Here is a 23,123-nt window from a genome sequence, read left to right on the forward strand (position 1 = left end):
TTTTATTTGATTATTTCTCACCTATTTGTTATTATCAAATGGAAAGTTAGTGAGAATTTTTTTTTCTCCCATCTACATTTTTTTATTCATAAAATTTGAACCCTTCAAAATTCAAATTATGATAATGATAATAAATTGACTTTGCCTCCCTATTTTCTATTGCTTGGATATTTGTACAAAAATCTTTACTATGATAATAAATAAAATTAAAATCAATTAAATAATACATTTGAAAAAATATATATAATATATTTATTATTAACTAAAATTTATTAAAAAATATAAAGTCACAATAAAACTTATTAAATATGATATAAGATGATATCATAAAATTTAATTATATATCTTTTAACCACTTTATTTTACGTCAATGGATTGTGTAGAGGGGAAGAAAGGGGAAGGAGTCAAATATTAGGGACAAAGTGAAATGATTTCAATTAGTTAAATTACTAATGAAAGAGTTGAAAACTTATGTAGTGTTTGTAATTTTATATACCCTCTCAAATGAGGGGATCCAAGGAAACTTTTATATTTTACATTCCTTATCTTTTCTTCTATCACTTGAGTGAACACTTTAATTATATAAAAAAATAAAGTTAATTTATAACATCATTTAAACATTTTATTTAATTTAATATAAACTAATAATTTTTTCTTATATTTCTCTTTTTCTCAAATAACCTCAATTTTTTTTTTTTTTTACTTTTCTTCTCTTTTCACGTATTTCCTCAACCTACTTTCACTTTTCTTCTCTTTTCACGTATTTCCTCAACCTACTTTCACTTGCATCCTTAGTATCAATTATGAAACTAACATAATATTACTGTGTTACAGTGTGTTGTTGACCATCTGAATGAGTTTAATTGAGAGGTAACATTTGTGAAACATGGCTTTTGCTCGGAAGCTTCTGAACACTTTCTCCCGCTTGCAGTGGAAATTCCAAAAGCCTATCCAACTGACCGAGTCTGAACACACGACACAGTAGACTATGACCATTTGGTAGACAATCTTCATCTTCATTCCTCTCTTGCACTTTTTCTCTTAAAAGTTACAACCCAATATCATTCATTCAGAAATGGAATCTGATCAATCACCTCAGATCAAGGGCGTTGTTATAATCTCCCTTCCACCCCCAGATAACCCTTCTTTGGGCAAAACCATCACTGCTTTCACTTTCTCTAACCCTTCTCCTCAACCTTCTCCACAGCAACACCAAAGTAACCAAACACACACAATTACTCACAACACTGACCCTCCACTTCAGTCCTACCCATCAAATCCTGACCTTACTTTTTCATTCACAAGACTCTTCCACAGCACCCCAGTGAAGCTTTTTTCGTTTTTTGGTGTTCTTCTCTTTGCCCTTTTTCTCTACGGTTCTGTTTCTTCGACCACCACTCAGGAACTGCGTGGACCCAAGAAAGATGATGGCACGCCGAGTTCCTTTTTGTTCCCTTTGTTTCCCAAATTTGGTGTTTTGGGGCAGAAGGATGTGAAGCTTCAACTGCGGAAGGTTGTTCAAAAAGAGAAGCTTTTCACCCGAAAAAACGATGTCGTTGGTTCTGGGGCTGTGGCCGTTGACTCATCTTCAGTTTTTCCAGTCAGTGGCAACGTGTATCCAGACGGGTATGATCAAAATCGTTGCTATTTTGCTGATTTCATTGTTGGGTTTAGAACTCAAACCATGTGTCGTTTAGCTAAATCATGAGTGGGGAAAGAAGAAAAAAATCAAAAGTTTAAATGTCTCTGTTTGGCCTTTCGGGAAAGTGAATTGAACTTTTTCCATAAATTAAAATTAATGTACTTCGACTTTATAGAAATCTTCTCATTTAACTTTTCCAAAAAGTATATTTTAACATACATAAATTAGTTCGTTCATGTAAATGCTTATTGAAAAACAGGATCAATTAATATATATGTGAAAGGGAATAGAGATTCACTTACTTTATTCAATAAATTATGTATTACTTCAAATTTCAATAATTTAATTATTGAAATTAAAAGTTTTTAATGTATAAATCAAGTTTGTAAAATTTTAAAAATTTTGAAAACTATTTAATATTTTGATTTATTAATTTCAATCAATGTATAAATTATTTTTATCCATCAATTTAAATTAATAAATCGAAGAATCAAATGGTTTTAAAATTTTACAGACTTGATTTATGTATTGAAAATATTTAATTTAACAATTGAATCATGATATAGAATATAAGTTATTAAGCAAAATAAGTTTCCCAAAACTCTTTAGACCAAGTGAATCTCTCCCCTCTCAATATATATACACCCAATGATGTCTTTATTGCCGGTTTGTGGTGCATTTTAACAAAATGGGGATCTGTCCAGTGAGTAATATGGTTGTTGGAGTCCATGTTAAATATGCTTCTGAGAGACTCCAATTGTATGATAAGCTAGGAGCTACTGATTTGTATTGTAGCTACACCAGTTCCCCCTCTTGCATCATTGTTGTGATGGCTTAGCAAAATGTTCTTCCTTGCAGGTTGTATTTCACTATTTTGCGCGTTGGAAATCCTCCAAAAAGTTACTTCCTTGACGTGGATACAGGGAGTGACTTAACTTGGATGCAATGTGATGCTCCATGCAGAAGTTGTGGGAAGGTAATTTGAATTATTTTTATATTTGTCAAATATCAATCAACCTCATATGCATGTGGATTTTGGAATTTTGAAGGGGTGCAATGTGCAATATCAATATAGCATAACTATACCTCTTTTTTTTTATTTTTTATTTTTATGTATATTCCTTTCTAAAAGGTAGAAAAGGCCTCTCAGCAAGATGTACTGTAGAAATAAACTTACTGTATGTTTATGCAATTTTTCCATTTGAAGAACTGTGTTTACTCAAAGTATTAAATTGATACAGGGAGCACATGTCCTGTACAAGCCAACAAGATCCAATGTAGTATCATCTGTGGACGCCCTTTGCATGGATGTTCAGAAAAATCAGAAGAATGGACATCAAGGAATATTGCAACAGTGTGACTATGAAATTCAATATGCAGATCATAGTTCTTCCTTGGGGGTTCTTATAAGAGACGAGCTTCATCTTGTAACTACTAATGGATCCAAAACCAAGCTAAATTTTGTTTTTGGGTATGAATCCTCTTCTTACTGCTATTTTTCCTTAAGGCAATATATTATAAGAAAATGCTGATCCATTCTATGCAATATTGTTGTTTTAAGGTGTGGATATGATCAAGAAGGCTTGCTTTTGAACACATTGGCTAAGACAGATGGAATCATGGGACTGAGCAGGGCACAAGTCAGCCTACCCTACCAGTTAGCAAGCAAAGGGCTTATTAAGAATGTGGTTGGTCATTGCCTAAGCAATGATGATGTTGGTGGTGGATACATGTTCTTGGGTGATGATTTTGTGCCATATTGGGGCATGACTTGGGTACCCATGGCCTATACCCATACTTCGTGAGTATTATTTTCTTAACGATGTACTTTTATGTATGATTTTGAAAAGAACAAAACTTAGGTACAATACCATAGGTATTGTTGGTGTTGTTCTTCAATCAAAATTGAGTTTCACCTCAATAATATGCATTTAAATTTAATACAACTCTTGATAATATACACTTACACATATTATTAAGATAAAATTCCAATTCTGATTAGAGAATAACACTAAGTTTTGTCCTTTTGAAAACTCCTATTTTATTAATTTTTTCTGACATGGTGTGCACTATTCTGAGGTTTGTTGTGATTCTTCTGTAACTTATATGTGCTATATACACTACCCTATAGGGATTTATACCAAACTGAGATTCTTGGAATAAATTATGGTAATCGCCCACTCAGATTTGATGGCCAAAGCAAAGTTGGAAAGGTGATTTTTGATAGTGGCAGCTCTTACACATATTTCACAAAAGAGGCATATTTGGATCTTGTTGCTTCTGTGAGTTTTTACATTCATTTATCCATTTGCGACCATTTTCTACATTTTTCTTGAGTCCGGTATTGAATGCCACAAATTCATTATGTATGTATTGGTGCAGCTTAATGAAGTTTCTGGGTTGGGACTCGTTCAAGATGATTCAGATACTACTTTACCCATTTGTTGGCAAGCTAATTTCCCAATCAAGTAAGAGAATTTACTTACTCAAGGTGCAATAGTTTTTGGCTTTATAACGTTGTTTTTAATAACTAACAAGTAAGATAATATAAAAAGTAGTCACTGTTTTAAATTTTAATATTCTTATTCTTTAATACCTTATGTTATGGAGAAATAAAATATGTTCATTATTTTCTTGCATCTGTTTGGCTGATCATGATATGTAGAAATGAAATAAGTCTATTATTTTATTGCATCTGTTTGACCAATCACAATGGAACAGATTGTTATAAAATTCATGTTACATGCATGCAGATCTGTCAAAGATGTAAAGGATTACTTCAAGACCTTAACTCTTCGGTTTGGAAGCAAGTGGTGGATTTTGTCCACATTGTTTCAGATACCTCCAGAGGGTTACTTGATCATCAGTGTAATCATCTCTTTCTAATACAACTTTTTGTTCTAACTGATTTTGTTATTGTCATGTCTTCTAATAAACTCTCCTACGCTGCAGAACAAAGGCCATGTGTGCTTGGGTATCCTTGACGGTAGTAATGTAAATGATGGATCCTCAATTATACTTGGAGGTACTCTCAAGTCTCACCCTCAATGAAAACCTGAAAGCATATTCTGATGCAGTTTTTGCCTTCTAATTTTGTTCTAATAAATTTTATTTGTGATGTTCTTTTTTCCCTTTTCAATTTTGATTTTTTTTCTTTTATGATTTGATTCATCTGTCACTAACTTTTGCTAGTTATATTCTCTTGAAACTTTACTAACACTTAGTAAAGAAAACATTAAATGAAAAGTGGATGCATTTACTACTTTGCAAGCATAAAAACATTTGACTCTTTCTTTGTTTAAGAATTTAGAGAATTATTCCCAGGATTTAAAGTTAAATTTTCATTTGACAATATTCTAACTTAGCTATACTTTTCTGATAGAATTCATCCCCCTTTATTCTGGATCTCCACTACCTGAACCCGAAACATTAGCTAGTAGATGATAACAGATACTGTGATAATATACCATTGAAATTATTGATTTTAACCATGTGATGTGACATTATTGTACATTCATCAAAACTTACTAACTTATCATGTTGCACCTTTTCGATGGCCTAATTATATTACAAAGCTTGTTCAAGTTATGTAAGTGGTGAAATTTTAACCATGTGTTGCATCATGTCTTTTCCTCTCTTTTGCTTAACTTTGGTTATGTTTTTTTGCCCTCATTGATTTATGATAATGACATTTGCAGACATTTCATTGAGAGGATATTCGGTTGTTTATGATAATGCGAAGCAGAAAATTGGTTGGAAGCGAGCAGATTGTGACATGCCAAGCAGAAGATTGAGAAAGAAAAATAATTTCATCCCTGACAGCATGCTATAATTCACTCCCAAAGAGTTCATTAGATTTTATTTATACATAGTATTACTTTGACCCTTTTTCATGATAAAATCCTATATGCCATGCACGAGTATAAAAATGTACAGTTACAGCCCAAAAGATTGGAACTCATAATAACGACTATAGATAACAAAGATAATTTTATGCATCAGTAACTACTATTGACTTGTTATTATGTAACGAAAATAGTCCAATTGAATGATCACTACGCCAATCTGATAAAAAAAACTAAAAGGGGATATAAAGTAGAAAAACAAGTAAAAGATAAAGCGAAAAAAAAAAGAGTAAAAAATAATGTAGAAATAAAAATTACTTAGTAAAACAAATAATAATCAATTTTGCAAATATTTATTCAGATATATTTAAGGATGGTATAAATAAAGGGGGAAAATAAGAAAGATATATTATTTTAATAAATTGAAATAAGAGTGAAAGAAATGAAGATCCACTTGTTTAGATGAGTGAATAAAAAGTGGAAAAAAATAATATAAATATATTTAAAAGTAATTTTTAATTTAATATTTTTAACATAAATCATTTATATTTTAATATTATAAAAAAATAATGGGAAAATAGCATTATTCTTTACATTTAATTCCGATTTGAAGGAAAATGTTTTCTATCAGGTCCAAATAAATAATATTTTTTTTAACAAATCATGATTCAGTATTTCTATTTTTTCATTCCATTTCACGCTATTTCTACTTACATAAGGGGGAAAATTGAAAAGTATATTAATATAATAAAAAAATTATTGTAAATATTAATAAAACATAGAACATGTATGAATAAACGGTCCTAAAATAAATTAGTCAATGCTTTTTTACCAGTAAATATTTAGTTACTATAACAAGATTATAAAAAAGTTTAATATCTTATTTAATTATTAAATTTTTAAGATTTTTTTTAATTCAGTCTTAAATTAAAGATTATTTTTTATTTTTTATTTTAATTTTTAATTTTTAGTCCTTAAAATTAGAAATTTGTTTATAACTAATGAAAAATTTCAACATATTTTTGATACATATGAAAGATAACTCTAAATTATAGTCTAATATGAATGTTTAGATTTGCAGATATTAAAAATCCTTTATAAAATTTTATAGGTTATGAATTATAAATAAAATTTTAATTATAAGATTAAATTATAAAATATAAAAATAAAAGACTTAATTAAAAAAAATCAATTTAAGAACCAATTAAAAAAAAAAGAATCATCTCTTCAACATAAAATTCACATGATAGGTAAGGTAACCAAAGAAGAAAACTAATTCTAGTATTTATCCAAAAACGAAAAAAGAAAATGATCTGAAGAACGAAAAAGAAGAGCAGCATCCATGAGTGATCACACTAACCCCCCAACAGCAATGCCGGAACCACCGCAACCCCCATCGCCGGAAAACGACGTCGCAGCAGCTTCCCTTCAAAACTCCTCGGAGGACCCAGACTCCTCCCTCCCCACCCAAACCCTCTCCCCAGACTCCTCCTCGGGGCCCCAAAACCCCACCTCCACCCGACCCGACCCGGTCCCCCCGCCGCGGAAGCGCCGCCGCCGCAAGAAATTCTTCACCGAGCTCACCGCCGCGGCGTCGGTGGCCAAGACGCGGCGCAACGACGTGGCCAAGGACTGCGACGTGGAAGCCCTAATCGCGATCTCGGTGGGGTTCCCGGTGGATTCACTCACCGAGGAAGAGATCGAAGCCAACGTGGTTTCCACCGTCGGAGGCTCCGAGCAATCGAACTACATCGTGGTGCGCAACCACATCCTGGCGCGGTGGCGCTCCAACGTCTCCGCCTGGCTCACCTGCGACCGGGCCCTCCGGTCGATCCGCTCCGAGCACAAGGGTTTGGTCGAAACCGCTTACCGGTTCCTCCTGGAGCACGGTTACATCAACTTCGGCGTCGCGCAGGAGATTAAAACCCTCAAATTGAAACCTTTTGACGGGTCCGAATTAGGAACGGTTATCGTGATCGGTGCTGGGCTCGCGGGCTTGGTCGCGGCGAGGCAATTAGTGTTTATGGGCTTTAGGGTTGCGATTTTGGAGGGTAGGACCCGACCCGGTGGGAGGGTTAAGACTAAGAGGATGAGTGGTGATGGGGTTGAGGCTGCAGCGGATTTTGGTGGGAGTGTTCTCACTGGAATAAATGGAAACCCTCTAGGGGTTCTTGCGAGGCAATTGGGGTTGCCCTTGCATAAGGTGAGGGATATTTGTCCTCTCTATTTGCCTGATGGGAGGAGTGTTGACTCTGAGGTTGACTCTAGAGTTGAGGTTTCGTTTAACAAGTTGTTGGAGAGGGTTTGTAAGCTAAGACAGGCCATGATTGAGGAGGTGAAGTCGGTGGACGTGCCGTTGGGGACGGCGTTGGAGGCGTTTCGGAGGGTTTATAAGGTGGCGGAGGATAAGGAGGAGAGGATGTTGCTGAATTGGCACCTCGCGAATTTGGAGTACGCCAATGCGACACTCATGGCGAATTTGTCGATGGCGTATTGGGATCAGGATGATCCCTATGAGATGGGGGGTGATCATTGTTTCATTCCTGGGGGGAATGAGATATTCGTGAGGGCGTTGGCCGAGGATCTTCCGATTTTCTATGGGAGGACTGTGGAGTGTGTGAAGTATGGGAGTGATGGGGTGGTGGTTTGGGCTGGTGGGCAGGAGTTTAGGGGGGATATGGTGCTGTGTACGGTTCCATTGGGGGTGCTGAAGAAGGGGGATATTGAGTTTGTGCCTGAGCTTCCTCAGAGGAAAAAGGATGCTATTCATAGGTTGGGGTTTGGGTTGTTGAACAAGGTTGCAATGTTGTTTCCTTATAATTTCTGGGGTGGGGATATTGACACGTTTGGTCATTTGACTGAGGATTTGAGTATGAGGGGTGAGTTTTTTCTGTTCTATAGCTACTCGTCGGTGTCTGGGGGGCCGCTTCTGGTTGCACTTGTCGCCGGAGAGGCTGCGATTAGGTTTGAGATGATGTCACCGCTGGAGTCTGTGAGAAGGGTGTTGGACATTCTGAAGGATATTTTCAATCCGAAGGGGATTGTTGTTCCGGATCCGGTTCAGGTGGGGTGTACTCGGTGGGGGAAGGATCACTTTGCCTATGGATCTTACTCTTATGTTGCTGTTGGATCTTCAGGTGATGATTATGATATTCTTGCAGAGAGTGTTGGAGATGGTAGAGTGTTCTTTGCTGGAGAGGCAACTAGCAAACAGTATCCTGCCACAATGCACGGGGCGTTTCTAAGTGGAATGAGAGAGGCTGCAAACATTTTGAGAGTGGCAAAGAGGAGGTCTTCGATGCTTGTTGAGAGTGACACATCAAAAAGTGTCACCCAGAAGAATGATGATTTGAACAGATTGTTTGAGAAACCTGATCTGACATTTGGGAGCTTCTCTGCGTTGTTTGATCCAAAACTGAGTAATCTTGATTCCAGTTCATTACTGAGGGTTAAAATTGGAGGAGCTGTCATGGATTCTGGCAGTCTTTATCTCTATGCCTTACTTTCAAAGAAGCGTGTCATTGAGTTGAGTCAGGTGGAGGGAGACGAGAACAGGATGAGAATGTTGAACCGCGATTTTGGGGTGAGTTTGGTAGGGAGGAAGGGTTTAAGTAGTGCTGTTGAATCTCTTATTGCCAACATAAAACTGTCTAGACCCAACTTCAATGAAGAGGAAAATGGTCTCGTGGCTGTGAAAGAAAATTCTTAGTAGCATCATGGAGAATAGAACCTCCTTGATCCTGTTAACTGTATTGAACTTGCATTTTTCTGTTAGATTTAGATATTGACCATTTTTTCCCACTCATTATTAGACATTTTCCCCAATCATGTTACATTATGAACAAATTGAACTGGCACTCCTGTATTCTCTTCTGTATGATCATGAGTGTAAAATGAAATGTTTAAATGTAAGTTGGTTACCAATGATCAAATCGTGTATACCACATTCAATGAACAAAAAATAGTTCTAAATTTTCGACAATATGCTCTCTACCCCTCTCTATAATAAGCAGCATATTTAATTCCAGATTCACCGACAGAAACTCCTTTTATTGGCATGGGGTGGAAATAACATAACTTTCTCACCATCGTGGGAACACTGGAAGACTGCAGTAGTTATAATGTAAACATGGGATGGCCCTTTACTAGTTGGTATAAAGCAGAAACCTGAGGACTGGGGTGGACACGTTTTGATAAAGAAGGCTAAGGTTAGTTTCACCTTCAGTAAGTTATATTCTTCATTTTCAAGTCATTATCCACTAGCCTATCGTGTGCACATTTCGAAGGCAATAGAACAGAGAAATAACGAAGACATGAGCTTATTAAGGAATGGTTTTTATTTATTTTTCCTTTTGGAATTCATGTGCCCCAAGGCCAAAGGAAAAGAAGCCAATTCCTGATTGGCCTTGGTTTTGGTTTTGGACCAATTTGGATCTTAAAATTGCTGACGAATACAGTAGTATCACTCGATTCAGTTTATATTGTTGCCAAAACGAACGTATGTCGGTTGTTTTTCTTTTATGGCAAACTATCCAATTATCTGAATAGAAAAGCGAACCAGTAACCACATTTGATATGGCCTGCATCCTTTTCATTAGTCACTATCTTTTAAATTTGTTTACATAAACATCTCTCATAACAAACAAGCACCAGGGTTTATAAAATATACATCTCTTAAACAGATAATGAATATATTCATTGTAATCAAAATTTCATACAAATTGTTCACATTGGTAAATCATAGAATTAGTGGACGTCAAAACCCATCTCAATTCTGGATAATTTTCATCACTACGAAAATAGCAAAGCTGGATCTCAACAATATGTGATACAAAAGATTAGGCAAGTAGGCTTGACGCCAAATTACACAAGAAAATGTAAATATTATAAGAAAAAAACTAAAGGCAACAACAGACTGATCTAGCTAGACATCTTGACTTGATCACTAGATTGTAGCGCTTGAGATGCGAAAAACCTAACATCAACATCTGGATCCTCACTGAGCTCAACCAGACAAGGACGGATAGTATTCTCAACAACCTACATTGTTCAAAAGATAATTATTAGTAAAGAGACATTAAAAGAATGATGCATTCCAAGAAAGCGACCCACGGTGTTCTATCAAACATTCCTTACTGCCACAAACTTTATTAAAAACCAACAATAGATTGGTGAGAAGTATTGGGAAAAAGATTTTCAAGTGATATTTATTACCATTTTCCAAACAGCCAGCTTAGCTTTTAGCAAGCTGATTTGTTAAGCCAAGCAAATTAAGCAAGTAACTGGTTTGAAATTCTTTTTATAGTGAATAATTTCACAAAATACTTAGCAGCTCTAACTAATTTACAAGATGCACTTTTATGGTTAAGAAATCCATATTATAAGCCAAGTAACTACGGGAAGTGTATTAAAGATGAAAACTTAAATGGAAGCTACTTACAGAATGATCAACAATTGGAATGAGAGACTGCAACACTTTAGCTACATTGAATTTGATATTGGGTACCCTGCAAGACATGCTATGAGGACTGGTTCAAATGAAGACACACAAACAGAGTAAGGACCATGCAACTTTACCTATCTTTTGATGCATTAATGACCAGAGGGAGAAGTTTTGAAGTAGTAATCTCCGAGCCCAGAACAGGAGCTAGTAGAGAAATTGCTTGCAGGATTGTCATTCGATACAGATAGTGGGGATCAGTAACCATGTCCAAAACCTGCAAACGATACAATACTTGTTTAGATAAATAGTAAACAGCACCGTATTTAAGAATATCATTAAGGAAAAACTATATATGGACCTGCGCATGTGAGCGGGTAAATAAGTTAACTATTTTAATTGATAATAATTTAAAAATGTGTTAAAAATATTATTTTATTATTTCATGTTTAATTTTAGATGTGATTTTTTAAATTATTAAATATAAGTTTATTATAACAATTTTTTAATTTTCACATTGATAATACCCACGAAAATAATCTAACATTTAGGTTTTTTTTTTTATCATTATGCCTTCTTTGTAGAGATCTTATAGATTTTTTGGATAAGTCTTGCAATAACATATCTTATTCATTAGATGGTTTAAGTTTTAACACAGCAATATAACATGTTGCAAAAGCATATCTTCTCTATTAGATGGTTGAAGTTTTAACAGATAACATGAATTAAATTATATTTCAAGTTTTGCACAACATTTTTTATTTCAATATTTATAGTTTAAAAAGTTGTTTACTGTAAAAATAAAAAATAAAATAAAAAATAAAAAATAAACTATTAATGTCTCACTTTAAATTGATATAAACACTATTTTTTTTTTGAAAAATATCATTATTAATACAATAAATAAAATAAAACTATACTATTAGAATTACTATAATTAATTTATAGTTTAGCTTTAATTATTTTTGGTCCTTTAATCTTTTTTTTCAAGTCTTGCTACTAAAAACTCTTTTTCTTCTTATATAATATAATAAATCTTATATTTTATCTTTAACTTCTTTGATATTTTTTATTTATCAATTTAATAAATTAAAATTACATAATAAACTAATAATGTTATATAAAATGAAAATTATACGTGAAGAATCAAAAAATAATTACATTTTGAACCAATAAATAATTTACATATTTTTTGTATATAGAAAGAAATAAATCACACAGACATTAGTAAATCAAGATCAACAGAATTTACACGGATATAAAAACTATTATCTTAACCTACAATATAAGGAGCTGAATTATAGCCATAATTAAATGACAATAATTTCTATTTGGTTGTGATAGCTAGATAAACAAAATTATTAGTTTTCTATTTTTATTAAAAAAATACTGTAAAATCATATTAATGTAAATTCAATCCAAAACATTATTATGGTTTAAATGTAGGGTTTATATAACAGCCAATTTAATACAAACTTAAATGATTTATAACCTTATATACTATATTAGTTATTTTATAACTCTCCTAGAAGGTCATAATAAAATTATTGAGTAAAATTAATGCAAAGAAATAAGTAAAAATAAGATTGCTTAAATTATAAATTAGATTTAATAAAATTTTATATAAAACTAGTATTTTCTTTTTGTAATATACTCCTTTATACAAGCAGAATTAAAATAAAATTCTTTGATTACAATATATAAATTTTTTATATTGTTGTAATCCTTTTAACTTTATTCTAAATTTTTAAAATATTAGTTCGTACCGATTAATATCCTTTTAAATTTAAATCATTAAAATGATTTGTGTCATTATTATATAGACATGTAAAGTCTAATTCAAAGCAAATTTACATAATTATGCATAAATTATAATGAATGAGCTGATTTGAAAAATAATAATAATAATAAGCAGAACAAATTATGTACAAAATTAATAAATAATTAATATACTATGTAAGGTTACAAATTATTTAAATTTGTATTATATTAATCGTTATATAAATCCTATATTTAAAGCATAATAATAACATTAAATTTGCATTAATATGATCAAATTTGTATTAAATTCATCATAATTTTCATAGTTACAAATTAAGCTACCACAACAAAAAAAAAATTGATAAATGTAATTTTTTTTTTCAAAACTTCTTGATTAAAATCTTTTGTTTGGATTTTTCCTACAGTTTTAACATTTTTTTAATTCTTTGTGGAAAAAATATAAATCTAGTGAGAATTATGCCTTAGAACATTCATGAACTTCTAAATATGAATCATTGATAACATGAATTGAAAATGTCAAAAGATTGTCACAAAACTTGTGAAGATTCTTGATGAAAATTATGAAACACATTCAACAAAATTTAAATGAGTATTATGTTTTATAATTGTTTAACATTTTAAGACAGTCAAGAGAGTGGAGAAGGAATATGAAATATAACACAATAAAATTATGCAAATTAGACATCTTTAAAACACACGAGATCATAAAAGAAATGTCAATACTCTTCACATGTCCTAAATAAACAATCTTCATAAGAATTGTGGCGTTCAATAAGAAATGTGCTTTAGAATATTTAGGAGAGTGAACAAATATAAAAAAAAAAAATATGAGTATTGGAGAAAAACCATCTGAGAACTCACAAATGAATAAGGCTTTGTCTTTTTAAGAGTGCAAAAATAAGAAATATCAACGATATCCATTTTTCCCAAATAAGCAATATCCATAGGAAATGTTGCGGAAAAGGAATATGAACTAAATATCGATGGATAGTAGGAAGGTAGATGGATAGTAGGAAGGTAGAACTTAGAAGAAATGTGTCAACATTAAGTGGTTAATTTTGGTGTAAATTAGCTTTTAAATAAACAATATTTGGTCGGTTAATTCAGCAGAGAGAATGTGATAGGAAGTAAAATTCCTCAGACTTTGACACATAAGCAAATTAGCTGATGTGGCAAATTAGAATACATTGATGTGACAACATATGACTTTGTAGCTCAGCTTTGCTTTTATATTATAGATAAATAGATAGATAGAAAATATGGATTTTGAAAAACCTTATAAGAGAAGTGTCTATTGTAACAAAGTATTCAGAAGAATCAGAACAGTTTCTACAAGTTGATAGAATCTTTCCTTGAACACCACTGCTCCAAACTCCAAAGCTAGGGGTTTCTTTAAACAATGGCTGTAAAGTCTTGTTCTATCCTGGTCTTTTGCTTTTAAAGCTTCCAACTCACTCCTCTTACGTCACTCACTTTCCTAGCATGTATCAACCTTGTTTTCCTTCTCTCAATTGATTAGTCTTGTCTTACATAAATGTCTTGCCCTTTTCTTTTGACTTTAACTCTTTAAGCTTTTAAAGTAGTTAGTTGCTTTTGTAGCTTGCAACCCCTTTCCAACAGTTCATTTCATTTCTTTATTTTTTTTACTTCCTTTTTCATTAACTTTATTTCAAAATCAGTATTATCTTGTAATTTTTTGTTTTCTTATTAGTCTATAGTTGATTATGGGCATTATACGTAGGCTAAGATGTCAAATCCTAAATATTTGAATTATGAAATGATCAAGAAACTCGAAATTATTTGTAGTTGATTTTGAAAAAGAAAAAGAAAACATGATTTAAGCAAAATTGGCTGTACACAGAGTGCAAGTTTGGGTCAACATTTTCAAAACATTGGTTTAGAGGATGTTCTGTGATATGGGGTGTTGGAATCCTTTTCCACAGTTTACGGTAAAATATACTGCAGATGTAAATCAAGAGACTAAGTTCATCTGCTATAAAAACCTGGGGAATAATGTGCTGCATTGCCCAATCTGGTCCAAATTCTTCCGCTAAGCGTTTGATGTTATTAGCAGCTGCATCGCGGATTGAGTATACCTACACCCATGGTCAATGCATTGGATAAAGTCAATATGATATATTTATACTATAAAACAAATAATAAAAAACAGAACGGCATTGAACTCCCCTCCTCACCCCACAAAAAAGTTAAGAGCACTACTCTATCCCAAATGAATTCCGAAGTAACATTCGACCAGAGAAAATCCTAGCATTTCTTTCCAACCAAATACACCAAACAATCACAAATGGAGCACCACGGGCAAACCCTTTTGCCTTCTCCATAACTTCTAACATTAACACATAGGAACCTTGAGAGGTCCTTAGGGGCAAACCCAATCTTCACCAACAAAACTGTACAAATTACCAAAGAAATGTAATTTTATTATATTTTTATTTTAAAATCTAATTTGAAGTTAAAAACACTTGGGTGATTTGTGTTGGTGGGACTTGGGATTTAGAGTTAAAAAAAAAAAAAGAAGGGGAAGCTCCTAAAATTAATACAAACTCCTTTTTTTTTTTTTTTTTTTTTTTTAACGTTCTCTTCATAGAAAAATACAAAAAAAGAATCCTATTGTAAAGCATTTTAACTATTGTGTTTCGCCCCATTTAAGGAAATAAGCCAACTCTTCACGCTTTCCACTGGATACGGCCCCAGATATACATGGATAGTTAGAGAGAGAGAGCAATGATTTTCGTTTAACATCAAAGTTATAAAACATTGACAAAAAAATGATTCATATGTGGTCTAAGCTTATTTATAATTTTACAATAAATTTATTTAAAACCTAAAAGAAAAGTTGTCAAAATATTTAAGATTGAAATAAAATTTTAAAATAAAAAAAAATAGAGTAAAACTTAAATAATTATGCCATATTATCATAACATAGGATAAAATAAATTTAAATGACATTGTTCTTTTTCTTTTACTTAATTTGTTTACACAATTTACATGTATATCTATATATAAAACTAAATCAACACTGCACACATATACTAAACAAAGAAATAATAATGTGTATTTATTTATTATATATTCAAAAAACTTCTCTGTTAAAAAAAATATTTTGAAATATCTCTGCTATAATTATTTATTAAAAGAAAAAACTAATTCAAACTTGCATAAACTAAACATTTGTTGACCAAAAAAAAGAACTAAAATAATATATGAAATTTATAACAACCTGTGTAGCAAACAACATAAAATAACATGTTTTCAATAAAATAGACTTAGGGGTAGAAGTTGAACTAATTTGAACATAATTTTGGTTGCTTCACAAACCTTGTCCTTTAGCCATTGCATGCAGAGAGCTCCAAGCTTATCATCAAAAAAACCTACGCCCAACTGACTCGCCAGCAAGGGTATATATTCTATGATTGCAAGTCGAACTCTCCAGTGTCGATCCTCAGCAAGCTCAACTATAGCTGGCAACAGAGATTGAGATAACAAATCGATACCGATAACCTGCAATCCACGTGTAAATTACAGACTTCAATAGAGAGAGTATATGAAAAATAATGGCATTTGAAATGTACATGCCGATCTGAAAGAATAAAAGAATATTCAATTTTAAGCCACATACCTGGTTCACTTGATCAAGCTTGCTGATAATATTTAGCCTGACATCAGGAAACTCATCTTTTAAAAGAGAGAGGAAAATAGGCAGAAGTTGCTCGATTGTTGCATCCTGCAACCACCACAACACCAAAATATTGTAAAAGCAAGAAGGCACATTCATCCTCTATTTGTTAACAAGAGTTGAGTTACTTTTTAGATGGGAACAGTTTCAAGAGTTAAGGAATATAAACAACGATTGCTAGCGCAGGAGCATAGGGTATGAGAAAATGGAAACAGGGATGTGCTTGTCTGAGGAGATAAAAAAATGAAAAGTGAGAAAGAGAAGAAAATAGATAGGAGCCTGAAAATAAAAATAGAGTGAGATCATTGAGATGAAAAGGTTTTGATTTTCACATATTCGTATTTAGTAGTTAGCAAAAGACCAGAGTATTATTGACTAAATTTTATTCCATAGGAAAGGCCAAAGTTTGTGAGGTGGAGTGTGAAAGAGTTGCATTCTACTTTTAACTTGTCCAAGACTTGCATTGTTAGTTTGTTACAAGGAAGTGTGAAGTCAATTCCATTCCTAAATTTTTCCCCTTCCACAGACAAGGAAACATTAAATAAGGCATGAAATATGCAAATACAGATTGCATTTATTTATAATAGAATGTGCAAATCTGCTTGCCTAATACACCCACAAAAAAGGATATAATAACCTAAGCCACATTTGGAAAGACTTCCTTATATGCTAAGCAGCTAAACCATTTATCCATATAATATCCTAAGCCATATGATTTTTTATCCCTTTTGAAAATTTGTGTAGACACATTTTTAAAAACGTGCTAATTTTATGTCAGTATGCTTAATGAGCTTAGATAGAGATTCATACCTTCCCTAACACTGGTGCCATTCCCATTATAACAGATGCCAATGCAGAACGAACATGTTGAGATGAATCTGTTGATAAATCCTATAGTACGCAAACTAGATCAGTCTTAATTGAACTAGTATCATAAATTTTAAATTGTAAGAATCCCAATTATTTAACTGTAACTCTTTACCTTCACACATGGTAGAATATGCTGAATGGCAAGTTCAGGATTTAATATACGAGAGAACTTAGTTACTTTTCCAGCAGCAGCAATACGTACTTCAGCTTCATTATCGCGCAGCAGCCGAACATATGCGGGAACCAATTCTGACCTACAAATTCATCACCATCATATAAACAGTTAATTAGAATCTATTTTACTATTTGCTGAAATTTATTAGAAATCACAACTTTGTAGGTGTCACTACTTATTTAATGAGCCCCATCACAAAATTTTGTAGGTCTCACTTTTTATTAAATGAGTCCCCTTATGATTTTGTAATTTTTAATAAATTTTAAAGAATAGTAGAGTATAATAGAAGGAGTGTGTTAGAGAGTGCATTGCTATGAAAAAAAAAGTGTGATGCTAGCATTCCTCTTTTAAATAATGTCATAGACCATGAAGAAATTAATATGCAGTCATAACTTTTATACATTCAATCATGAAGCATGAGTTTTTTTACCAACAGAAGAATGTAGTGATTAATACCAACAAAAACAGATTTTCCAATAGCACCAATGGAAAAAAAGTGTGTCAGAAAATCATGATAACCAACCAATCATTTAGCAGGTAAGAAAAAGTTACCTGGTGGGGTCAGGACCAACAGCTTCACATAGCTCATATAGTTGATTTGCAACCATGTAACGAACACGCCATGACTTATCCTGGATAAGGAGCGATTCAACTATGTTATAGAACATGTAGAACTTCATTTTGGAAACAACATAAGCCAGAAAAGGAAAAAAAAAAAACAAATTAAACAAAAAAAGAACAAGACTGTGATCATGAAAAGCATGAAGAGGAAATAAACAATCCTTTGACACAATATTATACCACAACAAAAACAAAAAGCCTTTTCCAACTACACTGCACCATTGTGTTCTGTCTAAAACCAAGTCTTCATAGAAGCCATTTAGATCTAAGTTCTTTTTAATGGTTTACCAAGCTTTTCTTGGTCTTCCTCTACTTCATACTAATAGCCTAACCTTCATTTGAAACTTATTGCTGCATCTTCAATTTGTCTTTTTTCACATGACCTTATGGATATACTATCATTTTTTCTTAGTACAAGCTACCCTTGCTTTCTCTCTGATAAGAGCAGAGTATTAAACAAGTTTAGTATGCTCAAGGATAACTCTTTCCTTTGTGCTGTCTTGTTCTATATTATACTACTAGCCCAGTTTACTGCATATAAATACATATCCTACACCCACATTTGGTACAAGTTTATCTTATTCACAAACTGCAATTCCTTCTCTAACCTTACCTATTCTTTTATGCCCATTCATCTATCGCATATTTTCATCTCTGCAATACTTATGTTATTGTTGGCACCGTAACACCCAACATTCAGTAGTATAAAGCATTGTTGGTACTATTGCTGTGTGGTAAATTGACACTTAAGCTCTGAAACAATATTATAAGACCCCAAAAAAATTGTTTTGCAGTACAATTGTTTGTTTTCCATCCATGCATTTTTTATATTAGACAAAAGAAATCTTAAATTGATACATATTTTACATATGCATTCTTCCTATGAAACAGAACAACTAGATTAGTATCCAAAATTATGCAAGCATAGTAATTTGTATAGTGGTACATATGATTGGAGAGCAATAACTAAACATGACAAAATTATGCAAGCATAGTAATTTGTATAGTGGTACATATGATTGGAGAGCAATAACTAAACATGACCTCAGCGTATCAATATACTCATACATAATATAGTTAACTAAAAAGCAACCCAAATGTTGCAGTCAAGACATCCAGTCATTAGTGTTGGACACAAAATGGCTATGGAAGACATATTTCTTATCTCTACACATTACTAATGGTCAACAAACCTGAGAAAAGTTGACTATGACAGGAAGAATATGTGCCACACAATCTTGAGGTTCCAACAGTTTTCCAAGAGCTGCACAACCCTCAACTGCAAGTAGCCGAACAGAATCTTGATCTGCAAGAACAAGGGTGAAGAAGTCACCGGTTATATATGCACTTCGAGTTCCAGCAGATCAACTAAAAAACTATTAACAATACAACTAAATACATAAGCATGACACACTCAAACTGTATTCATTTATCGCGTTGGTCAGTCCAATATACTAACAATGACTTCAGTTTCTAATAAAGGAAAATAAATTATAATGTCAAGAATAAATGAAACTTAAAAGTCTTATCCTAACAACCGACCATGTCAAGGTTTGAAGCTGCACTTTCTTAAAAACAAATTTAAGCACATGAAAAATTAATCAGGATGCCAAGTTTCCAAATAACATTATAAACAACAATAATGTTTTGTTCTTTTCATCAATTATCTGTTATGTGAATGTCCACTGGATAATTTCCTTCATCTAGCCTCTTTCGAATTTAAAACATGATCACTGTTTCTTTTATTGGAAATATCAATAACAAAACCAGTTCATCTGGTACAAGTCTGCATGTGTGTGTAGTAATATATAAACAACTGTACATACATATTTCTCCTTCTATATCAAGAATTTGGGCTAACTAAGAGAAAACTAAGATGAACAGAGATTAAATATGAACATGAAATAGTTGAAAACTTGCCTAAGACTCAAAAATGCCTTAATTATATTCCAATCTTCTTTTTCTTTTTCAGTTTCCTTCTTGTTGGTCTTCTTCTGAACTTAAAATCATCCACATGGTGTATTCACAGTAAAACATAAAATCTCACTATCTGATTCTCACAAATCCCTAGAGGATGCAGATTGTTTTCAGAATATCATTCACAGGCATAGAATAGCAGCTACCTACTGGGGTCCTCAACTTATCTAAGAAATAAAAATTATTGAACTAAATACAATTACAAATACTAAAACTGTTGCATTTATCCTACATTTATTTAACAGATTCACGATGTGTGGTGCTGGAATTAGTGGTATCGTATCAACTTCACATACCATCCTGCGTGAGATCCTCAAACATAGACATGATGTCAGATTTCACGTGAGGAGCTTCAACAGTAGCAGCAAACTTTCCCAAATTTGTGGCAGCAGACCTCCTAACCATGGGCATATCATCTTGACACAGCTGAGCATATATGGCTCTCAGTTCAGTCCTCACCGCCTCTGGCGCACTTGGGTAGGCAATATGAAACAAACCACATGACGAAACCCGTGCCGTGAACCACTCACCAGCAGCCAGCCTCTACAACAAGCAAAACAACAAATGCAATGAACGCCACTCAAACGACAATCAGGCTCATAATAAAGTCCTGTTTAGATAAACTTCTTCCTTAACACTTATATAAGAGAAGAAAATAAGAAGCTAAGATGAATCGAGCTTCTTGTATAAGCTAAAATAAACTTATACACTTATGACTTAACTTTTTATAGAAGTTCTTTTCATTTAACTTCTCCAAAACTAAGTTACAAAAGTTAATTTTAGCTAAAGAAAAAACTCAATGTCTTTTACCTTTTAATTTTCTTCTAGAATAAGCACTTAAGAAGAAATTTATTCAAACACACCTCAACACTCAAACACTAAAGAAAAATCTCAATGTCTTTTATCTTTTAATTTTCTTCTGGAATAAGTACTTGCAAGGAAATTTATCCAAAGAAACCTGAATACGATGAATGAAAATGCAACGCAACGCAACTATGTATATATTTATATACTACCTTAACTAAGGGAATGAAGTGTTCAACCAAGTCATGCTCCCTCATCTGACCTCCAATTCTGCAGAGCGACTCCACCGCTTTGTCTCTGACGCAGGTTTCCTCAACGGTGCAAAGCGTTTCCAAGGGAGGAAGAAGCACGTTGGCGTGGTCGGCGCCTCCGACGTAGGGAATGAAGACGCCGAGTTCCTCAGCCATGGCGAGAAGCACTTCGTCGTCATCGTCGTTGTTCTCGCTGAGGAACGGAATCAGCTCCTTCCGCGTCCTCTCCTCGCCGAGCGCGCGCGCGATCGTGGAGAGCCTCCGGATCGAGTTCAGGCGCAGCTGAATGTCCTCGTTCTTCAACTCGTCGATCAAAACGGCAATCGGATACAGAGGCTGGTCCACCATAGCCATGTCGTTTCACGGATCCTGCAACAATCGGAGATCCACGATTCGCTCGATTTCAAATTCAAACACAAAACGACAAAAAGGAAAAGAATAAAAAGAGAAGGCGAAATCTAGGATACGGTGCTTGATCTGAAGCAATGGAGCGTAGTTCAGAGGGAAATTGATGAAAACGAATAAATGAATGTGTTGAAGAAAAGAGAGGGAAAGAGAAGTGATGTTGCACAAACCTGAAGGGGGAATAGAGTGGGATGGGAATGTAGCGCGGATCGGATCTGCCGTTTGGACAGAGAGAAAAATTGCTTTTATAATTTTCCCTGGAATTTCACCATTCTCGAGGGTGTAACTGCTTCTTTGCCTTGTATTGTTCATCATTGGCCGGAAATTTCTTTCTTATAATTCTAAAAAGAAATTATTATAAAAACATTGTTCTACGATATGATTTTCCTTCTTTACAAATAATTGTACCCCGCTCGAAATAATACGGGTTGTAAAGAGTTACTTCTAAAATTATTAAGATTAAATTAATATATAGTTTTCGAGATTATTTAAAAACCTTTAAATAGATCTCTGACTAAAACAAAATTGAGCACTTTGTCCTATCTTTTATATAAGAATCAAATTGTTATATTTCTTCTATTTATAAAAATAAATATTTATGTTATATGTATTAATTATTAATTTCTTTTATTAATCTATTAATAATACAAGATAGAAAAAAAATTGTATCTTAAATTAGATGTTGTATCGTGCAATTACTATTTAAACGAATTAATTAAAAGAATATTTTTTAAATAAAATTTAATTTTATCATATAACTAATCAAAATTAATTATCTTTACTATTTTATTAGTTTTTATAAATTATTTATTTATTGATCTTAATTAGCTTTTCAATAATTAAGAGACCATTTATATTTTTGCGAACTCCGTTTTCTCACAGTCAAAAATCATGCCATCACCAAACATGTCTTGAAAGTGTGTGTCCAACAGACAATCCTTACGGTTGAATCAATCAACAAAACTATGGACACGGTAGAACATGTTAAAATGGTCATCGACGCAGAAACTTCAAAAACTAAAATGAATGTTATTTGATAATTTCATAAATTAAGTCTTAATAATAATTTTAGGGATTAAATTCTTCCATGTTAATAATTTAAAATATTAATATGATATATTTTTTAAGTTTTTTATTAAAATGAATTTGTTATTTTATCACATGATAATTTTCTTTTATAATAGTAACTACCCAGCCATACTAAAAATAATTTTTAATTAATTATTGATGTAAAATTCTTTATAGTGAATAAACACTTCATCTCTCTCTGTTTTGAAAAAATAAAAAAGAAATAAATTGTGAAAAATATATTTTAATGGATAGTTTGTAGAGTAATTTAAGGAGCAATTAGAAAGGTCAAATAAAAAAAAAATTGGCTAAAAAAAGAATATTATCTTTATTATAATTAATAAAGTCGAAATTGTAACGACCCGTCTGGCCGCCACACTCATCTCAACAACACAACACCACATAGAAAAGAGCATGCACATATATATAAGCAGATAGAATATATACACAAGGTCCAATCTGGGGCTTCAAGAAATCAAAGTACAACATACAGCCCAAATGCTATAGTAAGTAGCTAAAAATAGCAAAATATCAAAACTACAGCCA

At 32.8% G+C, this 23,123-nt stretch overlaps 3 protein-coding genes across 3 annotated transcripts; 2 read left to right on the forward strand and 1 right to left on the reverse strand.

Moving 5' to 3' along the window:
* Positions 1-893: 893 nt before the first annotated feature.
* LOC109788201 (Eukaryotic aspartyl protease family protein) lies at positions 894-5,647 on the forward strand. The gene is made up of 9 exons (XM_020346874.2): positions 894-1,626; positions 2,501-2,618; positions 2,884-3,113; positions 3,204-3,443; positions 3,774-3,924; positions 4,025-4,110; positions 4,396-4,510; positions 4,595-4,667; positions 5,341-5,647. The coding sequence occupies exons 1-9, from the start codon at positions 1,076-1,078 to the stop codon at positions 5,472-5,474; spliced, it is 1,698 nt and encodes a 565-aa protein (XP_020202463.1). The 5' UTR covers positions 894-1,075; the 3' UTR covers positions 5,475-5,647.
* A 1,054-nt stretch (positions 5,648-6,701) lies between these two features.
* On the forward strand, positions 6,702-9,469 carry LDL1 (LSD1-like 1). The gene has a single exon (XM_020346873.3). The coding sequence runs from the start codon at positions 6,830-6,832 to the stop codon at positions 9,194-9,196; it is 2,367 nt and encodes a 788-aa protein (XP_020202462.1). The 5' UTR covers positions 6,702-6,829; the 3' UTR covers positions 9,197-9,469.
* A 692-nt stretch (positions 9,470-10,161) lies between these two features.
* On the reverse strand, positions 10,162-21,838 carry LOC109788205 (uncharacterized). The gene is made up of 13 exons (XM_020346879.3): positions 21,680-21,838; positions 21,066-21,473; positions 20,346-20,592; positions 19,266-19,378; positions 18,004-18,083; positions 17,389-17,530; positions 17,217-17,297; positions 16,350-16,454; positions 16,049-16,231; positions 14,713-14,805; positions 11,065-11,204; positions 10,928-10,994; positions 10,162-10,527 (listed from the first exon to the last, which is right to left on the reverse strand). The coding sequence occupies exons 2-13, from the start codon at positions 21,456-21,458 to the stop codon at positions 10,408-10,410; spliced, it is 1,764 nt and encodes a 587-aa protein (XP_020202468.1). The 5' UTR covers positions 21,459-21,473; positions 21,680-21,838; the 3' UTR covers positions 10,162-10,407.
* Positions 21,839-23,123: the final 1,285 nt, after the last annotated feature.

This window comes from Cajanus cajan, chromosome 1 (assembly GCF_000230855.2).
Source record: "Cajanus cajan strain Asha chromosome 1, NIPB_CcT2T_4, whole genome shotgun sequence".
NCBI lineage: Eukaryota > Viridiplantae > Streptophyta > Magnoliopsida > Fabales > Fabaceae > Cajanus > Cajanus cajan.